The 21,117-nt window shown below is 46.2% G+C and overlaps 1 protein-coding gene across 2 annotated transcripts in view; it reads right to left on the bottom strand.

Moving 5' to 3' along the window:
* Positions 1 to 21,117, bottom strand: part of DENND11 (DENN domain containing 11) — a 408,291-nt gene that overhangs the window by 133,573 nt on the left and 253,601 nt on the right. For both annotated transcript variants that reach the window (XM_030215839.1, XM_030215840.1), the window contains exon 7: positions 2,520 to 2,670. In XM_030215839.1, coding sequence (XP_030071699.1) covers positions 2,520 to 2,670 — 151 coding nt within the window. The remainder of the gene's footprint in view (positions 1 to 2,519; positions 2,671 to 21,117) is intronic.

Consider the following 21,117-nt stretch of genomic DNA (forward strand, 5'->3'; position numbering starts at 1 on the left):
ATGTATCAGAACACTGTGCAGTAAAACACTGTGAACTGTTCTAACCCATTGCTTATTACACCAAGACCTGAAATCTCCCATTACAATTTTTTTTTTAATTTATATTGGTGAGCAGGATTACTTGGTAGCCTCTGTGGTGTAACAAATTAGCAGCACATTTTTCTTCTTTTTTCTTTCTTTTTTTTTTTTTAAGCAGTGGCATTGTGAAGGGGCAGTGTAGAGCCCAGCTGAGTACAATGTTTGTTTGTAAGGTGCAGCAATGAGCACAGGAAAAAGTGGGCCCTGCAACACAATGTCAAGTGGCACAAGTAGGATGGAATGGGCCCTGGGTGGAACAATGGAGGGAGGTGGGGTGGGAACTACAGATCAGTAATAGAAATATGAAGGCAAAAATGAAAACTGGAAACCTCCAGAAGTCAAACTCTGCATATACAACAAAACTAAAGAAACAGAAACCGAAATGCAAGATATCAGAGATGCACATTTCCCAAAGCTGACATATTTAAATTAATAAATTCAGAATATTATTTATATCTATCTATTTTATCTTTGTTGTCTGAGTATTTTATTTTTCCATTCCCAGTCCCAGTGTCTCTCTTCTGCTTTTCTGTTTTTGCCAAACTCTTTCCAGGGTCTCCTGTCAATTTAGCATGTCTACTCTTATCATGTCCACCCTCTATCTTCCCTCTGCCTCCTTATCCTTCCTGTCCAGCATTTCTCCTCTGTGTCCTTGTCACTATCCTCCCCCCAGTCAGCATCTCCACTATGTATTCCTATCTTGCCCTGTACAGCATCTGCCTTCCCAGTGTCCCTATTCCTCTCCCTTTATCTGGCATGGTTCCTCTATGTCACTGTCCTTCCCCATAACCAGATTCGCCCCTCTCTCTCCCCTGCCTCCCCCCACCCTCAGACCAGCATGTCTCCCCCTCTCTCTCCCTTGCCACCCCTCCCCTCTAGCAATCTGGCATATTTCTCTGCCTCCCTCCCTTGCTCTGTCTAACATTTCTCCTCCCTTCCTGGCCCAACCTTTATCACTCTCTTCCCTCCACTCCCCCCTCCCCCAGTCCGGAATCTTTCCCCCTCTGTCTCCTGGTCCAGTCTCACTCGCTCTCTCTTCCTCTCTCTCACAGATCGGGAATCAATCACTCCCCCCCCCCCTCCCCCCAACAAAGGTCCATCATCTCTTCCTCCTCCATCCCACCACAGGGCTGGTGTTTTCCCTTTGCTTCCACACCTCAGGTCTAGCATCCCTTCCATGGTATCTCTCTTTACCCCCTCCGCAAATCTAGCAACTCTCCCTTCCTTCTTCTCCCACCCCATCTCAGATCCAGCTTTTTCACCCTTCCCTCCCCTTCAGCCATGAGTCTGGCATATCTCCCTTCCTCCTGTAATTGTTTTTATTGTAAACCGCATGGATGCCATTTTGGCCCTTTGTGGTATATCATTTTTTGTAAGTAAATAAATAAAATAAATCATTTGTGGTTTGGAAAAAAAACCCCATCAATTCAAAGAAAGTTCCTCCGAACTTAACGTGGGTCACTGGCAGGGGAAGTGCTGAAGACAAGCCTCCTCCAGCTAGTCCTGTGGTCTTCCCTCTCCTTCATCCTGCCCAAAATATGCTGCATCAAAAAAAGCAGGAAATAGCAGAGGGTAGGCCCCACGGCCAGCCAGAAGTGGCCTGTCTTAAGCACTTCTGTTGCCAGCAACCCACTGTAAATTTGGAGGACCTGGGGGCTTGTTCAGGGAGAGGTGCTTGTTCTGGAGGAGGGGGGAGAGAAGAAAGGAATAAGGGGAAAGATTTTGGACCACAGGGGCAGACAGCAAGGAGCCAGGTACCTATGCATGGGAATAGGTTACTTCAGTGCAGCAGTAGGCTGCCCATAGTAGTTAGCAGCTCTGGGCTTTTTGCTGGGCTCACTCAATGGTAGCCAAGCCCCTGAAAAAGTCCCAAAATTGTAAGGGGTAGTGCTTCAGTTTCACCCTGCTGGCTTTTTGCTTTTTGTAAAGTCTTCCTCCACAGCTCTCACTTGGGAGAGCAGAACCAGAAACCAAGTGTTATCCCTTTAGTGTCCAATGTTCCCATCAATCTGTTCCCATATGGCTTATTACAAGAACATTGGACACTAAAGGGTTAAGTTAGTCAAGCCCAGGAAGAGATAGAGAAGGGAGTAGTTTTAACAGCTCCTGACCCCCTGCCACCATCATCTCTTCATCAGTGGATTTCACAAAGTTGGAAATGCAGCAGGTCCAGACAACAGGACCACCAAGAGTCAAGGAAAGGGCACTCCCATGCCAGTTTTGCCCTGCAGGCCAAAATTTTCTCACACCTGGCCTAATGCAAAATACAATAAAAAAAAAATCTATTAAAAGATGAATATAAAAGAACAATTTCACTGTTCTGTTATCTCTAGTTACTAATCCACTCTTGTCACAAACATACTTATCATAACCTTAGCTTGTTAGGCCCTCCTCTTTTTTGTTAACTCTGGGTTACCTAGTCCACCACCCACTGTCATTACCTCTGATCATTGAGCCCCCGGTACTTCTCTCTGTCCGCGCTGTTCACCTTCAAGAGTGGTTGAAGGTGCTCATGATGAGTCTTCACGTTTTGGTTATCCACGTATACATCATAGAGATCCCTCTTGTCTTCAAAGATCTTCTCCGTAGTGCCTGCCGAACCAAGAAATATTGAACTCTAGTGAAAACCAGAAATTAGGCAAACAGATTTATCCCTAGGACTGGATTTTGCACAGAGCGGCAATTTCTGAATGAGTGGAGGAACAGGGACAGGAAAACAAGAGTGCCTCTCATGCAAATGGGGCTCATCAGAAAGCTGCTTATCTCCTGACTGCTGTGGTTAATTGGTTTCACTCAATTCCAGATACCCAGAGACAGAGGAGACAGAAGGTGGCACTGGCAGCCAAATTTTTAAGTTACTATTGCCCCTACAAAAGAGAAAAGAGCATGGTGGGGGTCTGTAGAAGAGAGAATGAGGTAACAAAGGAGTATATGCAAAAAAGAGATAAGTTAACTTATCTGAACCACAAAAGAATGAACTTCAGAGATCAAGCCTTGCTCATTGATTCAGAAATCACAATAAATAATAGAAATTGAGCAGATGGCACTTAAGGTAATGAACAGTTAGTTTATTTGAAATTTCACTTTTCATTATCCACAAATTGATTTGAAGAAGGCATCTATCACAGTCATGATAAAAGTATAGTAGATAAATGACAGACATACTGAATAAGACCTAAGGCAACCTGACAGAACAAGAACACAAGGTGAAGAGTAAAGGAATAACAAGAGTTACAATCCATAAAAGAATGAACTTCTGAGATCAAGACTTGCTCATTGATTCAGAAATCTACTACTACTAATTTCTAAAGCGCTACCAGACGTACGCAGCGCTGTACACTTGAACATGAATAAACAGTCCCTGCTCGACAGAGCTTACAATCTAATTAAGACAAACAGGACAAACAAGAGATAAGGGAATATTAAAGTGAGGATGAAAAAATCAGGGTTCTGAACAAGTGATTAAGGGTTAGGAGTTAAAAGCAGCATCAAAAAGGTGGGTTTTTAGCTTAGATTTGAAGACGGCCAGAGATGGAGCTTGATGTACCGGCTCAGGAAGTCTATTCCAGGCATATGGTGCAGCAAGATAAAAGGAACGGAGTCTGGAGTTAGCAGTGGAGGAGAAGGGTGCAGATAAGAGAGATTTACCCAGTGAACGGAGTTCCCAGGGAGGAATGTAGGGAGAGATGAGAGTGCAGAGGTACAGAGGAGCTGCAGAGTGAATGCACTTATAGGTCAATAAAGCGAATGCTACATACCTGTAGAAGGTATTCTCCGAGGACAGCAGGCTGATTGTTCTCACTGATGGGTGACGTCCACGGCAGCCCCTCCAATCAGAACACTTTCTAGCAAAGTCCTTTGCTAGTCCTCGCGCGCCGATGCGCACCGCGCATGCGCGGCCATCTTCCCGCCCGAACCGGCTCGTGCCCGCCAGTCTCATATGTAGCAAGACAAAGAGAAGGGAAGACACAACTCCAAAGGGGAGGCGGGCGGGTTTGTGAGAACAATCAGCCTGCTGTCCTCGGAGAATACCTTCTACAGGTATGTAGCATTCGCTTTCTCCGAGGACAAGCAGGCTGCTTGTTCTCACTGATGGGGTATCCCTAGCCCCCAGGCTCACTCAAAACAACCACCATGGTCAATTGGGCCTCGCAACGGCGAGGACATAACTGAGATTGACCTAAAAAATTTACCAACTAACAGAGTGCAGCCTGGAACAGAAAAAACATGGGCCTAGGGGGGTGGAGTTGGATTCTAAACCCCGAACAGATTCTGAAGCACTGACTGCCCGAACCGACTGTCGCGTCGGGTATCCTGCTGCAGGCAGTAATGAGATGTGAATGTGTGGACAGATGACCACGTCGCAGCTTTGCAAATCTCTTCAATAGTGGCTGACTTCAAGTGGGCTACCGACGCTGCCATGGCTCTAACATTATGAGCCGTGACATGACCCTCAAGAGCCAGCCCAGCCTCGGCGTAAGTGAAGGAAATGCAATCTGCTAGCCAATTGGATATGGTGCGTTTTCCCACAGCCACTCCCCTCCTGTTGGGATCAAAAGAAACAAACAATTGGGCGGACTGTCTGTTGGGCTGTGTCCGCTCCAGATAGAAGGCCAATGCTCTCTTGCAGTCCAATGTGTGCAGCTGACGTTCAGCAGGTCAGGAATGAGGACGGGGAAAGAATGTTGGCAAGACAATTGACTGGTTCAGATGGAACTCCGACACAACCTTTGGCAAAAACTTGGGGTGAGTGCGGTGGACTACTCTGTTATGATGAAATTTGGTGTAAGGGGCCTGGGCTACCAGGGCCTGAAGCTCACTGACTCTACGAGCTGAAGTAACTGCCACCAAGAAAATGACCTTCCAGGTCAAGTACTTCAGATGGCAGGAATTCAGTGGCTCAAAAGGAGGTTTCATCAGCTGGGTGAGAACGACATTGAGATCCCATGACACTGTAGGAGGCTTGACAGGGGGCTTTGACAAAAGCAAACCTCTCATGAAGAGAACAACTAAAGGCTGTCCTGAGATCGGCTTACCTTCCACACGGTAATGGTATGCACTGATTGCACTAAGGTGAATCCTTACAGAGTTGGTCTTGAGACCAGACTCAGACAGGTGCAGAAGGTATTCAAGCAGGGTCTGTGTAGGACAAGAGCGAGGATCTAGGGCCTTGCTGTCACACCAGACGGCAAACCTCCTCCACAGAAAGTAGTAACTCCTCTTAGTGGAATCTTTCCTGGAAGCAAGCAAGATGCGGGAGACACCCTCTGACAGACCCAAAGAGGCAAAGTCTACGCTCTCAACATCCAGGCCGTGAGAGCCAGGGACCGGAGGTTGGGATGCAGAAGCACCCCTTCGTCCTGTGTGATGAGGGTCGGAAAACACTCCAATCTCCACGGTTCTTCGGAGGACAACTCTAGAGGAAGAGGGAACCAGATCTGACGCGGCCAAAAAGGAGCAATCAGAATCATGGTGCCTCGGTCTTGCTTCAGTTTCAACAAAGTCTTCCCCACCAGAGGTATGGGAGGATAAGCATACAGCAGACCCTCCCCCCAGTCCAGGAGGAAGGCATCCGATGCCAGTCTGCCGTGGGCCTGAAGCCTGGAACAGAACTGAGGGACTTTGTGGTTGGCTCGAGATGCGAAGAGATCTACCAAGGGGGTGCCCCACACCTGGAAGATCTGACGCACTACACAGGAATTGAGCGACCACTCGTGAGGTTGCATAATCCTGCTCAACCTGTCGGTCAAACTGTTGTTTACGCCTGCCAGATATGTGGCTTGGAGCACCATGCCGTGACGGCGAGCCCAGAGCCACATGCTGACGGCTTCCTGACACAGGGGTCGAGATCCGGTGCCCCCCTGCTTGTTGACATAATACATGGCAACCTGGTTGTCTGTCTGAATTTGGATAATTTGGTGGGACAGCTGATCTCTGAAAGCCTTCAGAGCGTTCCAGATCGCTCGTAACTCCACAAGATTGATCTGCAGATTGCGTTCCTGGAGGGACCAGCTTCCTTGGGTGTGAAGCCCATCGACATGAGCTCCCCATCCCAGGAGAGACGCATCCGTGGTCAGCACTTTTTGTGGCTGAGGAATTTGGAAAGGACGTCCCAGAGTCAAATTGGACCAAATCGTCCACCAATACAGGGATTTGAGAAAACTCGTGGACAGGTGGAACACGTCTTCTAGATCCCCAGCAGCCTGAAACCACTGGGAAGCTAGGGTCCATTGAGCAGATCTCATGTGAAGGCGGGCCATGGAAGTCACATGAACTGTGGAGGCCATGTGGCCCAGCAATCTCAACATCTGCCGAGCTGTGATCTGCTGGGACGCTCGCACCCGCGAGACAAGGGGCAACAAGTTATTGGCTCTCATCTCTGGGAGATAGGCGCGAGCCGTCCCAGAATCCAGCAGAGCTCCTATGAATTCGAGTTTCTGCACTGGGAGAAGATGGGACTTTGGATAATTTATCACAAACCCCAGTAGCTCCAGGAGGCGAATAGTCATCTGCATGGACTGCAGGGCTCCTGCCTCGGATGTGTTCTTCACCAGCCAATCGTCGAGATATGGGAACACGTGTACCCCCAGTCTGCGAAGTGCCGCTGCTACTACAGCCAAGCACTTCATGAACACTCTGGGCGCAGAGGCGAGCCCAAAGGGTAGCACACAGTACTGAAAGTGACGTGTGCCCAGCTGAAATCGCAGATACTGTCTGTGAGCTGGCAGTATCGGGATGTGCGTTTAGGCGTCCTTCAAGTCCAGAGAGCACAGCCAATCGTTTTCCTGAATCATGGGGAGAAGGGTGCCCAGGGAAAACATCCTGAACTTTTCCTTGACCAGATATTTGTTCAGGGCCCTTAGGTCTAGGATGGGACGCATCCCCCCTGTTTTCTTTTCCACAAGGAAGTACCTGGAATAGAATCCCAGCCCTTCTTGCCCGGATGGCACGGGCTCGACCGCATTGGCGCTGAGAAGGGCGGAGAGATCCTCTGCAAGTACCTGCTTGTGCTGGAAGCTGTAAGACTGAGCTCCCGGTGGACAATTTGGAGGTTTTGAGGTCAAATTGAGGGTGTATCCTTGCCGGACTATTTGGAGAACCCACTGATTGGAGGTTATGAGAGGCCACCTTTGGTGAAAAGCTTTCAACCTCCCTCCGACTGGCAGGTCGCCCGGCACTGACACTTGGATGTCGGCTATGCTCTGCTGGAGCCAGTCAAAAGCTCGTCCCTTGCTTTTGCTGGGGAGCCGAGGGGCCTTGCTGAGGCGCACGCTGCTGACGAGAGCGAGCGCGCTGGGGCTTAGCCTGGGCCGCAGGCTGTCGAGAAGGAGGATTGTACCTACGCTTACCAGAAGAGTAGGGAACAGTCTTCCTTCCCCCAAAAAATCTTCTACCTGTAGAGGTAGAGGCTGAAGGCTGCCGGCGGGAGAACTTGTCGAATGCGGTGTCCCGCTGGTGGAGCTGCTCTACCACCTGCTCGACTTTTTCTCCAAAAATATTATCCGCACGGCAAGGCGAGTCCGCAATCCGCTGCTGGATTCTATTCTCCAGGTCGGAGGCACGCAGCCATGAGAGTCTGCGCATCACCACACCTTGAGCAGCGGCCCTGGACGCAACATCAAAGGTGTCATACACCCCTCTGGCCAAGAATTTTCTGCACGCCTTCAGCTGCCTGACCACCTCCTGAAGTGGCTTGGTTTGCTCAGGGGGGAGCTTGTCCACCAAGCCCGCCAACTGCCGCACATTGTTCCGCATGTGTATGCTCGTGTAGAGCTGGTAGGACTGAATCTTGGCCACGAGCATAGAAGAATGGTAGGCCTTCCTCCCAAAGGAGTCCAAGGTTCTAGAGTCCTTGCCCGGGGGCGCCGAAGCATGCTCCCTAGAACTCTTGGCCTTCTTTAGGGCCAAATCCACAACTCCAGAGTCATGAGGCAACTGAGTGCGCATCAGCTCTGGGTCCCCATGGATCCGGTACTGGGACTCGATCTTCTTGGGAATGTGGGGATTAGTTAGAGGCTTGGTCCAGTTCGCCAGCAATGTCTTTTTGAGGACATGATGCATGGGTACTGTGGACGCTTCCTTAGGTGGAGAAGGATAGTCCAGGAGCTCAAACATTTCAGCCCTGGGCTCGTCCTCCACAACCACCGGGAAGGGGATGGCCGTAGACATCTCCCGGACAAAGGAAGCGAAAGACAGACTCTCAGGAGGAGAAAGCTGTCTTTCAGGAGAGGGAGTGGGATCGGAAGGAAGACCCTCAGACTCCTCGTCAGAGAAATATCTGATGTCTTCTTCCTCTTCCCACGAGGCCTCACCATTGGTGTCAGACACAAGTTCACGGACCTGTGTCTGCAACCGTGCCCGGCTCGACTCCGTGGAACCACGGCCACGGTGGGAGCGTCGAGAGGTAGACTCCCTCGCCCGCACCGGCGAAGCTCCCTCCGCCGACGTAGTCGGGGAGCCTTCCTGGGAGGCTACCGCACTCGGTACCGCAAGTGGCACAGATGTCGGAGACCTCACCCCGGACAATGGGCCAGCCGGCGCCTCGCTCGACGGTACCGGTGGCGCAAGCACCCCCGGTACCGGAGGGGTAGGGCGCAACAACTCTCCCAGGATCTCTGGGAGAACGGCCCGGAGGCTCTCGTGCAGAGCGGCTGTGGAAAAAGACATGGAAGCCGATGCAGGAGTCGATGTCAGAACCTGTTCCGGGTGTGGAGGCTGTTCCGGGCTGTCCAAAGGGGAGCGCATCGACACCTCTTGAACAGAGGGCGAGCGGTCCTCTCGGTGCCGATGCTTACTGGGTGCCGACTCCCTCAGCGACCCAGAGCTCTCGGTGCCGACACAGGAAGGGGACCGGTGATGATGCTTCTTCGATTTTTTGGAACGAAGCACGTCACCGGAGCTTCCCGGCACCGACGAGGACGTAGAATCCAGCCATCGCTTCCTCGGGGCCGAGGCCGAAGAGGGTCGGTCTCGGGGGGGCTGTACCGCAGGAGCCCTCAGGGTAGGGGGAGACCCACCCGAAGGCTCACCGCCACCAGCAGGGGAATGGACAGCCCTCACCTGCACTCCAGACGAAGCACCACCGTCCGACGACATCAGCAGACGAGGAGGTCTCGATACCACCGACGCCACCCTCCGATGTCGCCCCGATGCAGAGGGCCGATGCCTAGATGCACTCGATGCAATCGGGGGCGAGGATGAAGGTCCGGGCGCCGACGACGTCGAAGCAGTCGATACTCCCGGTGCCGATGCCGACGAAGAGCCCGAGAACAGAACGTTCCACTGGGCTAATCTCGCTACCTGAGTCCGCTTTTGCAAAAGAGAACACAGACTACAGGCCTGAGGGCGGTGCCCAGCCCCCAGACACTGAAGACACGACGCGTGCCTGTCAGTGAGCGAGATCACCCGGGCGCACTGGGTGCACTTCTTGAAGCCGCTGGAAGACTTCGATGTCATGGGCGGAAAAATCGCGCCGGCGAGATCAAAACTCGAAATGGCGAAAATGGCACCACAAAAATAGGGGGAAGAAAAACTTCGACCGAGGCCTAAATAGGGCCTACCCCGACGACAAAAGAAAACTTACCGGGGCAAAAACTAGAAGTACGGGAAGGGAGAAAACCATAAAGGTCTCCTTCCGACACCTTTTTTTTTTTTTTTTTTTTTAAGAACGAAGTTGATAAACGACGCGCGAGGTCAACTATGGGGCGCGAACGGCGAAACACGACCATACCGAGCGCGGACAAAAGAAGACTGGCGGGCACGAGCCAGTTCAGGCGGGAAGATGGCCGCGAATGCGCGGTGCGCATCGGCGCGCGAGGACTAGCAAAGGACTTTGCTAGAAAGTGTTCCGATTGGAGGGGCTGCCGTGGACGTCACCCATCAGTGAGAACAAGCAGCCTGCTTGTCCTCGGAGAAGAGGAGTTTGGACTGTATGCGGAAATGGATAGGAAGCCAGTGAAGTGACTTGAGGAGAGGGCTAATATGAGCATAACGACACTGGCGGAATATTAGTCGTGCAGCAGAATTTTGAACAGATTGAAGAGGAGAGAAATGGCTAAGTGGGAGACCTGTGAGAAGCAAGTTGCAATAGTCTAAGCAAGAGGTGATAAAGAGCGTGGATGAGGGTTCTGGTAGTGTGCTCAGAAAGGAAAGGGCGAATTTTGCTGATATTATAAAGAAAGAAATGACAGGTTTTAGCAGTCTGTTGAATATGTGCAGAGAAGGAGAGGGAGGAGTCGAAGATGACCCCAAGGAAGAGACAGGAAGGATGAGAGTGTTATCCACAGAAATAGACACTATCTTTCGCAAATCTCTTAAGACATATCTCTTCAGCAAGGCATACAATGAGAACTAATAGCCACAATAATCCACCAGACAGTCCACTCAATTAAGATAACTCACCTACTATAGCTACCTAAATCACTCCTCTCCTTCTTCTTTTACCCTCATTTAACCTCTGCACAACATTAAATGTATATGTCACCTTGCAATGACAATGTTAACAAAACTATGCAAGCCACATTCAGCCTGCAAATAGGTGGGATAATGTGGGATACAAATGCAATAAATAAAATAATAAAATGGGGGAGGAGGAGAGGTTGGTTTAGGGGGAAAGCTGAGAAGCTCAGTCTTGGTCATGTTTAGTTTCAGATGGCGCTGAGACATCCAGGCAGCAATGTCAGACAGGCAGGCTGATACTTTGGCCTGGATTTCGGCCGAGATTTCTGGTGTGGAGAGGTAGATCTGGGAGTCATCAGTGTAAAGATGATGCTGAAAACCATGGGATGAGATCAGAGTACCAAGGGAAGAAGTATAGATGGAGAAAAGAAGAGGTCCCAGGACAGATCCCTGCGGTACACCAACTGACAGTGGGATAGAAGTAGAGGAGGATCCACTAGAGTATACACTAAAGGTACGCTGGGAGAGATAAGAAGAAAACCAGGAAAGAACAGAGCCCTGAAATCCAAGTGAGGACAGCGTATCAAGGAGTAGGCTGTGATCAACAGTGTCAAAAGCAGCAGATAGATCGAGAAGGATGAGGATAGAATAGAGACCGTTGGATCTGACCAGGAACAGATCATTGGAGACTTTAGCAAGCGCTGTTTCAGTTGAATGAAGGGGGGCGAAAGCCAGACTGAAGTGGATCAAGAATAGCTTCAGATTAAAGAAAGTCAAGGCAACGGCGGTGAACAGCACGTTCAAGTATCTTGGATAGGAAAGGGAGGAGGGAGATGAGGCGATAATTGGAAGGACAGGTAGGGTCCAATGAAGGTTTTTTTAAGGAGTGGTGTGACTACGGCATGTTTGAAGGCATCAGGAACAGTCGCAGTGGACAGTGAAAGATTGAGGATATGACAGATAAAAGGGATGACAGAAGGACAGACACTTAAGGTAATCAACAGTTTATTTGAAATTTCACTTTTCATTATCCACAAATTGATTTAAAGAAGGTATCTATCAAACTCATGATGAAAGCATAGTAGATAATTGACAGACATACTGAATAAGACCTAAGGCAACCTGACAAAACAGGAACACAGGGTGAGGAGTAAGGGAATGACCAGAAGGGTCTTTTTATGAGCCAGTTATTGACGATGACAGCTAAACAATCCAAGATGATGAATTTACCAGTTACCAAGTAACAAAATGTGCAATAGTATACGAACTCACATCCGATTCTTGTAGGCAGAGGAAAAGAGAAAAGATTACTCTGATGATCTGAGGAGCCAAGCAGGGATGTAAAAACATATATAGATCAGAGATATACACAGGTTAAACTTAAAATTTGATTCTGAAAAGGCAAACAGTGCTGTTACATCAGAAGAAAGGTCATTTGATTAGATTTCTTTATCACAAAGGAGACAGCGAAGGTGACTCAGTAAAACGATGATGCTGTTTTTTCTAGACCACATACAGCATCATTGTTTTACTGAGTCACCTTCACTGTTTCCTTTGTGGTATTATTTCTGTGAGGTTCTTTGTTCTTCTGTATTTTTGTAGATTTCTTTATACCACAAAGGAGTTTCAAAACCATGTTTCAGATCAGTTGAGCCATTTAACACCTCGAATAAAGGGATTTGCAAGAGTTGAGGCAACTTAGGATAAGCAGATGATTGAGGGCACACAGTCCCTTTGAACTGAAGGGTTTTTTCCAAACCACAAATGATTTATTTTACTTACAAAAATCTTGATATACCACAAAGGGCCAAAATGGTATCTAAGCGGTTTACAATAAAAACAATTACAATTGCTGCCATTACAAAATAAAAAAACAGTTGAAATACATACATTAATACTAATTTGAACCATAAACTGTAACAAAGAGATAGCTTTTGCTGTTTTAAATTTTGTGCAAGATGATTCAGAATGGAGGGGAGCAGCAAGTGTATTCCAAAGCTGGGGTCCAGCATAACTGATAGCTGTAGAACAAGTGTCATCAAGGCAGACAACAGAGGGAGGAGGCAACCAGAGTGAACCAGACGCATAGGAACAAAGGTGACTTGAGGGTGCATAAGGTATAAAAAGCAAGCTAGATATTCTGGTGCAGAGGGAAGACATGACTTGAAAACCAAAAGATATAATTTACATTGGACTCGAGCAAAAAGAGGTAGCCAATGTTCTGAACTGAGCAATAAGAGGCTTTGATAACAGAATTGATTTCATCCTTAAAGCTAAGGTGATAGTCAAGATTGCCAATCACAATTCACAGATTTCATATCGAATACCTGTGTATCTAACTCCAACATAATAATAACTGGGGACATAAATATACACCTAGAAGACCTTAATGCAACTAACGCACGCGAATGCAGGGATTTCCTCCAACTATGGGACCTTAGCTGGCCTAGTATGCAAGCCACCCATGTTAAAGAACACACAATTGGTCTTATATCACACAAACTATCCTCAGACCTAAATATCATACTGAGAGATACAAAATGGACAGAGTTACCATGGACAGACCACTATAAACTAAACTTTACCCTACAATGGCGGAAAAAAGGAACACAACCCAAACAAGAACCCACAACCTATACGACGAGAGGCCAAATTGATCCTGTAACATTCTGGCAAGAGATGTACAATGATGAATGGATAGCACAAACAAACTCCAAACACTTTCTACAAAATTGGGATGACAGATGTAAGAGCACACTAGACAAAATTGCACCAGTACAAAAAAAGACTACACGTAGAAAAAAACTCAATACCTTGGTTCAATGAAGAACTGAAACTACTGAAATCATGTTAGACGACTTGAACGAGTGTGGACGAGCGTGGAAGAAAAGGAAAGATGAGCAGACACTCAATGAATGGAAACAGCTACAAAGAAAATACAAATACACAATAAGACAAACCAAAAGAACATACTACAAAACCAAAATAGGACCTGATTACAAAGACACACACAAATTATACCAACTCATGAATAAACTAATAGACACTACACCAGTTACCACAAACAGCACAGACACCCCATCGGCAGACAACCTTGCCAAATACTTCAACGAGAAAATTATAAAACTACGATCCACGTTACCACTTAATACTACAAATCATGAAAATATTATGGACTGCCTGGACCCAACTCCTGATGAATACCCAGCTGATCGAATCAGGACCAACTTCGATCTACTAACCAAAGAAACCATCTCCCAAGCAATTAACAAATTCTCTAAAACCCACTCCAAATTGGACATCTGTCCCAGTAATCTAATAAAGTCTGCCCCCAAACGCTTTATAACAGAACTCACGTCACATCTGAACTACATGTTACAACACGGATTCTTCCCCAAGGACAAAGGAAACATACTACTCACACCGATACCCAAAGACTTAAAAGAAAAAACTAAACGACACAACCAATTACCGAATAGTAGCATCCATTCCCCTGATTGTCAAACTAATGGAAAGTATGGTAACCAAACAACTCACCAACTACTTAAACAAATTCACAATACTACATGAATCACAATCAGGAGTCAGATCCAACCATAGCACTGAAACAGTGATAACCACCCTGATAACCAAATTCAAACAATTAATTGCAACCGGAAGCAATGTGTTGCTCCTTCAATTTGACATGTCCAGCGCGTTCGACATGGTCAGCCACCAAATACTCTCGAACATCCTAGACTACTTCGGGATTGGAGGAAACGTATTAAGATGTTTCAAGGCTTCCTAGAAACAAGAACTTAACAAGTGATCTCAAAATCAAAAACATCAACACCATGGAAACCCGAATGTGGAGCACCACAAGTATCACCGCTCTCACCAACCTTATTCAACTTAATGATGATACCTTTAGCCAAATCGCTATCCAACCAAGGACTAAACCCGTACATCTATGCAGATGATGTCGCGATATACATCCCGTTCAAACAGGATCTAATCGAAATCACAGACGAAATCCAACACAGCCTCCAAATAATGAACTCATGGGCGGACGCATTCCAACTAAAACTAAATGCAGAAAAGACACAATGTTTCATCTTAGCTTCTCACTACAACCCAAATAAACACAACACTATAAACACACCAGAATACACTCTTCCGGTCTCTGACAGCCTGAAAATTTTGGGAGTTACCATTGACCGCAATCTCACACTAGAAGACCATGCGAAAAATACAGCAAAGAAAATGTTCTACGCAATGTGGAAACTTAAAAGGATCAAACCTTACTTCCCAAGGGAAATATTCCGTAGCCTGGTGCAATCAATGGTGCTAAGTCACCTAGATGACTGTAATGCCATTTATGCCGGTTGCAAAGAACAAATTATTAAAAAGCTTCAAACAGCTCAAAACACAGCAGCCAGACTCATATTTTGGAAAGCAAAATACAAAAGCGCAAAACCACTAAGAGAAAAATTACATTGGCTTCCACTAAAAGAGTGAATAGCGTTCAAAGTCTGCACCCTGGTCCACAAAATTATACATGGAGAAGCCCCGGCATATATGACAGACCTTATAGACCTACCTACTAGGAACGCAAAAAGATCAGCATGCACATTCCTCAACCTCCACTACCCCAACTGCAAAGGTCTAAAATATAAGTCCACATACGCAAACAGCTTCTCCTACATCTGTACGCAACTATGGAACACACTTCCGAAGGCTATAAAAACAACACAAGATCTAACCGTCTTCCGAAGGCTACTGAAAACTGATTTATTCAAGAAAGCATACCACAAACAACCATCCTAATTATTAAACAATAAGACTGAACATGAACAAGACAGAACCGATCTCTCATTACACGACTGACTAACCCACGGCTTTCAATGAACAAACACAATCACGTCTACCCTAATGTCAATACCTATGCAATAACATAATGTTGATGTATTCTTCTACCATGTATGTACGCACCTGATGTCAATATCATTTGCAATTCTATGGACCGGAAATGGCAATCGCCACTACGGCAAATGTAAGCCACATTGAGCCCGCAAATTGGTGGGAAAATGTGGGATACAAATGCTACAAATAAATAAATAAAACAAACACCTAGAATTTGAACAGTTTACCTAAAATGCAAACTCTATTTGCAGTAGGGAGGGCCAAAGTGCAGGAAGGAGGATTCTAAGGGGTAGCTGAATAAGGAATAGGAAAGTGTACAATGGTTTAAGTCAGTAAGATCAAAGAAGGGGGGGGGGGGGGGGGACACAGTACAGACTCTGAATATCAACTGTGCAACAAAATGGAAGACAATTATTGGATTGAATAAAGTGAGAAGTGGAGACAAGAAAATATTAATTACAGTGGAGATTTAGGGACCAAAAGTAAGATGATAATTAAGACAAATTCTGAGTTTCATTCAGTATCCCTGATCAGGATTGGTGTACTTATTTTCTTACTGTACCTACCTCTTTTCCACCTTCTGGGTCTTAGCAAGCAACTAAAAGTACCTTAAGTACCTTGGTGCTACTTGGATGCATGGCACTATATAGTATGCTAATGTTCTATCCACTTATCAATTTCTGGGTCCCTTGAAAAGGGGGGTAGGGCAGGGATTGACTACCATTGCATTATTAAGGGCTGTCTAGGGCCTCTGAGCAGAGCCAAGTTATTTGAGAGAAGGTGTGAAATTAGTGCAGGGTATCCTAGAATAGTGGATAGGAGTGGAGATGCTATCAGCTATTGTGAAAACAATAAAAGAAAGAAAAAAATCACTCTATGATTACCTTCATTATTCCTTTAATGCTTCAGGATGTAGTATTTCAATAGATATATTTAATGCTGGTTCAGTAGGGAACAAAGGTATCCTAAATACATGATTTAATTCAAAAGCATGATCTTAAAGTTACTTCTAACACAGAATTTCCTAAAACTTACCAACCCTGTCTGATAGGCTGTGAATACTATTGTAGTTCATATATAGATGGAAAAGGTGAAAAGGATTGAATATTTGATAATGTGCTGTGGCAAGTTGAAGATGTAGGCCCTGAATATGGTACTATGTGGCTTACAATACATCATGAATGGTGGAGATATATAAGAAATAAACATTTAGTAATTACACACAAAAAAAGCAGTCAGATTTTCACTTACCAGCTCTTCTACACAGCTAATCTTCCTGTTTGAACCTACTGTTTGAAACATCAGCCAATGAAATGGCTTTTAGCTGTAGGTATCCCAAGTTACATAGTAACATAGTAGATGACGGCAGAAAAAGACCTGCATGGTCCATCCAGTCTGCCCAAGACAAACTCATATGTGTATACCTTACCTTGAATTTGTACCTGTCCTTTTCAGGGCACAGATCATATAAGTCTGCCCAGCAGTATTTCCCGCCTCCCAACCACCAGTCCCACCTCCCATCACCGGCTCTGGTACAGACCGTATAAGTCTGCCCTCCCCTATCCTCGCCTCCCAACCACCACCCCCCTCTTCCCCCCACCTGCTCCGCCACCCAATTTCAGCTAAGCTTCTGAGGATCCATTCCTTCTGCACAGGATTCCTCTATGCATATCCCACGCATGTTTGAACTCCGTTACCGTTTTCATCTCCACCACCTCCCGCGGGAGGGCATTCCAAGCGTCTACCACCCTCTCCGTGAAAAATACTTCCTGACATCTTTCCTGAGTCTGCCCCCCTTCAATCTCATTTCATGTCCTCTCGTTCTACCGCCTTCCCATCTCCGGAAAAGATTCGTTTGCGGATTAATACCTTTCAAATATTTGAACGTCTGTATCATATCACCCCTATTCCTCCTTTCCTCCAGGGTGTACATGTTCAGGTCAGCAAGCCTCTCTTCATACGTCTTGGAACGTAAATCCTATACCATCCTCGTAGCTTTTCTTTGCACCGCTTCCATTTTTTTTAACATTCTTCGCAAGATATGGCCTCCAAAACTGAACACAATACTCCAGGTGGGGCCTCACCAACGTCTTATACAGGGGCATTAAAACCTCCTTTCTTCTGCTGGTCACTCCTCTCTCTATACAGCCTAGCAATCTTCTAGCTACGGCCACCGCCTTGTCGAACTGTTTCGTCGCCTTCAGGTCCTATCACCCCAAGATCCCTCTCCCCGTCCGTACCTATCAGACTCTCCCCGCCTAACACATACGTCTCCCTTGGATTTCTACTCCCTAAGTGCATCACTTTGCATTTCTTCGCATTGAATTTTAATTGCCAAACGTGAGACCATTCTTCTAGCTTCTTCAGATCTTTTTTCATGTTTTCCACTCCCTCCGGGGTGTCCACTCTGTTGGAAATCTTGGTGTCATCCGCAAAAAGGCAAACTTTACTTTGTAACCCTTCGGCAATGTCACTCACAAATATATTGAACAGAATCGGCCCCAGTACCGATCCCTGAGGCACTCCACTACTCACCTTTCCCTCCTCCAAGCGAACTCCATTCACCACCACCCTCTGGCGTCTGTCCGTCAACCAGTTCCTAATCCAGTTCACCACTTCGGGTCCTATCTTCAGGCCGTCTAGTTTATTTAAGAGCCTCCTGTGGGGAACCGTGTCAAAAGCCTTGCTGAAATCTAAGTAGATGACGTCCATAGCACGTCCTTGATTTAATTCTCCTGTCACCCAGTCAAAGAATTCAATGAGATTCGTTTGGCACGATTTCCCTTTGGTGAAACCATGTTGTCTCGGATCTTGCAACTTATTGGCTTCCAGGAAATTCACTATCCTTTCCTTCAGCATGGCTTCCATTACTTTTCCAATAACCGAAGTGAGGCTTACCGGCTTGTAGTTTCCAGCTTCTTCCCTATCCCCACTTTTGTGAAGAGGGACCACCTCCGCCGTTCTCCAATCCCTCGGAACCTCTCCCGTCTCCAAGGATTTATTAAACAAGTCTTTAAGAGGACCTGCCAGAACCTCTCTGAGCTCCCTCAGTATTCTGGGGTGGATCCCTTCCGGTCCCATGGCTTTGTCCACCTTTAGCTTTCCAAGTTGTTGATACACACTCTCTTCTGTGAACGGCGCTCTATCCACCTCATTCTCAGGTGTACTTTTGCCAGTCCCTCTCGGTCCTTCCCCAGGGTTTTCTTCAGTGAAACCAGAACAAAAGTATCTATTTAGCAAATTGGCTTTTTCTTCATCATTTTCTACATAGCATTTTGTTGTATCTTTTAGTCTCACAATTCCCTTTATAGTCTTTCTCCTTTCATTAATATACCTGAAGAAGTTTTTGTCTCCCCTCCTTACATTTCTAGCCATTTGTTCTTCCGCTTGCACCTTCGCCAGACGTACCTCTCTCTTGGCTTCTTTCAGTTTCATCCGGTATTCCTCCCAGTGTTCCTCCTCTTGAGATTTTCTATATTTCTGGAACGCTAACTCTTTAATCTTTATTTTCTCAGCCACTTGCTTTGAGAACCATATCGGTTTCCTTTTTCTCTTGCTTTTATTTACTCTCCTTACATAAAGGTCTGTGGCCCTGTTTATTACTTCTTTTATCCTGGACCACTGTCCTTCCACTTCTCGTATGTCCTCCCAGCCCATCAGCTCCTTCCTCAGGTATTCTCCCATTTTGTTAAAGTCAGCTCGCTTGAAATCCAGGACTTTGAGTTTAGAGTGGCCGCCATCCACATGAGCCGTTACATCAAAATAAACCGTTTGATGGTCACTGTTTCCCAGGTGTGCAGCCACTCGGACATTTGACACACTATCCCCATTTGTCCCAATGGGTCAGCTAAGTGCTGCTATCTATCAAGGGAATTCTTTAGCTGAATGGACCAAAATGGTAGTGTCTGATCCAGGACTTTACACTTTATTTTACTTTTTAAAACTGCCCTAGATATTAATAACTTTCCTTTTAAATAAATCTAGATATTGCCAATAATTATAGCAGTGTAGCAGCTATGTAAAAATGCCCCCCCCCCCCCTCTATCAGAGTTTGGCAGTTACCTGATAAGTTACCTGATAATTATGCAGTCCCTCCTCTCAGTGTACATACTCAGAAAAAAAAATAAAACTTTGAACCACTTACAGATTTTAACAAACAATTACACTATTTATTTTTTATTTCTCCCCAGTCTCACTTGCACACCTCCCTCCAAACCTGTTCTCTTTAATTTGAATGTTGTTCAAGCTCACCCTGAATGAGGAGTTCTTCCCACACCAAAGACATATATAGCACTGGTTGTACTCTTTGAAGCATCTTTAGCAGAGCGTGTCTGCCTTAGTTAGCACTGCTGGGCTGCCTTCACTTCCTGACGCAGAGAGGGAAAGCCAGGGGAGAGAGGAGAATCACAACTTCAGGTAAAAGATTTTGCAAGTGAGCGGACCTGGGCGGCGCCCTCCAGAGGTCGGCGCCCCCCTGCGGTGCTTACCCCGCTTAACGTGTTGGCATGGCCCTGAAAGAGACCATCTGCCATCCCAGCTGTGCTGCCTGCTTCCTTCAAAGAATTTCTACACTGCCTCCCTCTCCACAGTTCAAGAGTGTGTGAGACCCTTCTACATCTGTCAGGTTAAACTTCCCTTTCTTTTCATAGTACCTCGGGAGTCAGGTGTCCTAATAAGTCTCAGGGCAAGGTTGTGAATATCTGTTCTCTACCCTATCTCGACAGGTATACAGATTCAGCACTTTACCATCATTTCAGAGTAATTCTATATAAGTGCACTGTCTCTGATTTGCATTATTGCTGCCAGTACAAATAAATCAGCTTTTCTATTTTTCTTAAATCTGAGCATTGTGTGTCTTTCTTTTCATGTTATTTTGGGCTATAGAGAACTTGGATTTCGCTGTTGGAGGGCCATCTAATTACACCTAATTACATTCCAGAGTGCTATCTTTTATCATGTTACTTGTGTATATGTTCCCTCTTTGCCTATCTTCTACTTAGGGTCAGGTAATTGTGTTTTAGGCAGCCCCACAAAGCAGCTGACTTTGTATATAGCCTTTCTTAGCTGCTATAGCTGCTACCTCTTTGCTGAAATTGGCAGACTATATTACAATGTTAACTACTTCTTATGAATTGCTTCTGCAATATTCATGTTGGGACTCTTGATAAAGGTACACCTTCTGAGTTTTGGCTTACCTTTCTTGAATTAGTGAATTTTCTCCACATGTGTGTGTTATCACTGACTGACTGTGTACTGCTTTCTTTAATGAATGCTCTCTCTCTGACCTGTTTCTGAAGTATTCTCTGGTTGGTTCCAGTCCCGATTCTCTGAGTTTCTCTGACTCTGATACCATTAGGTCACGTGACTATCACGCAAGTATTGACCTAGAAATTCTGGATATATTGGATCTTCCTGTGGCAACGCATGCCGAAGGAGTGAGCACAAGGAGCAGGTTGTGCTCCTTGGGTGAGCTCCAGGGACAATTTAATCTCTTTTTTTTCTCCTCTTCTTTCTTTCTTTACTTTTGCTTTATTTTTTTTCTACTAATCCTTACTTCAATATGGTATTTTTCCCTTTCAGTTTCTGGAAATACTCCTTTGCCGATTCCTGTTCACTGGGGTCGTAGAATGGGCCTTGATCCCACTCTACTGCCCTTTCCATCCATAGAGGATTGTCACAGTATTACTTCTCACTCTAATTGTTGCTCTAACGATATTTCTGTTGCTCTCGTATTTAAGG

Source organism: Microcaecilia unicolor, chromosome 10 (assembly GCF_901765095.1).
Source record: "Microcaecilia unicolor chromosome 10, aMicUni1.1, whole genome shotgun sequence".
Lineage (NCBI taxonomy): Eukaryota > Metazoa > Chordata > Amphibia > Gymnophiona > Siphonopidae > Microcaecilia > Microcaecilia unicolor.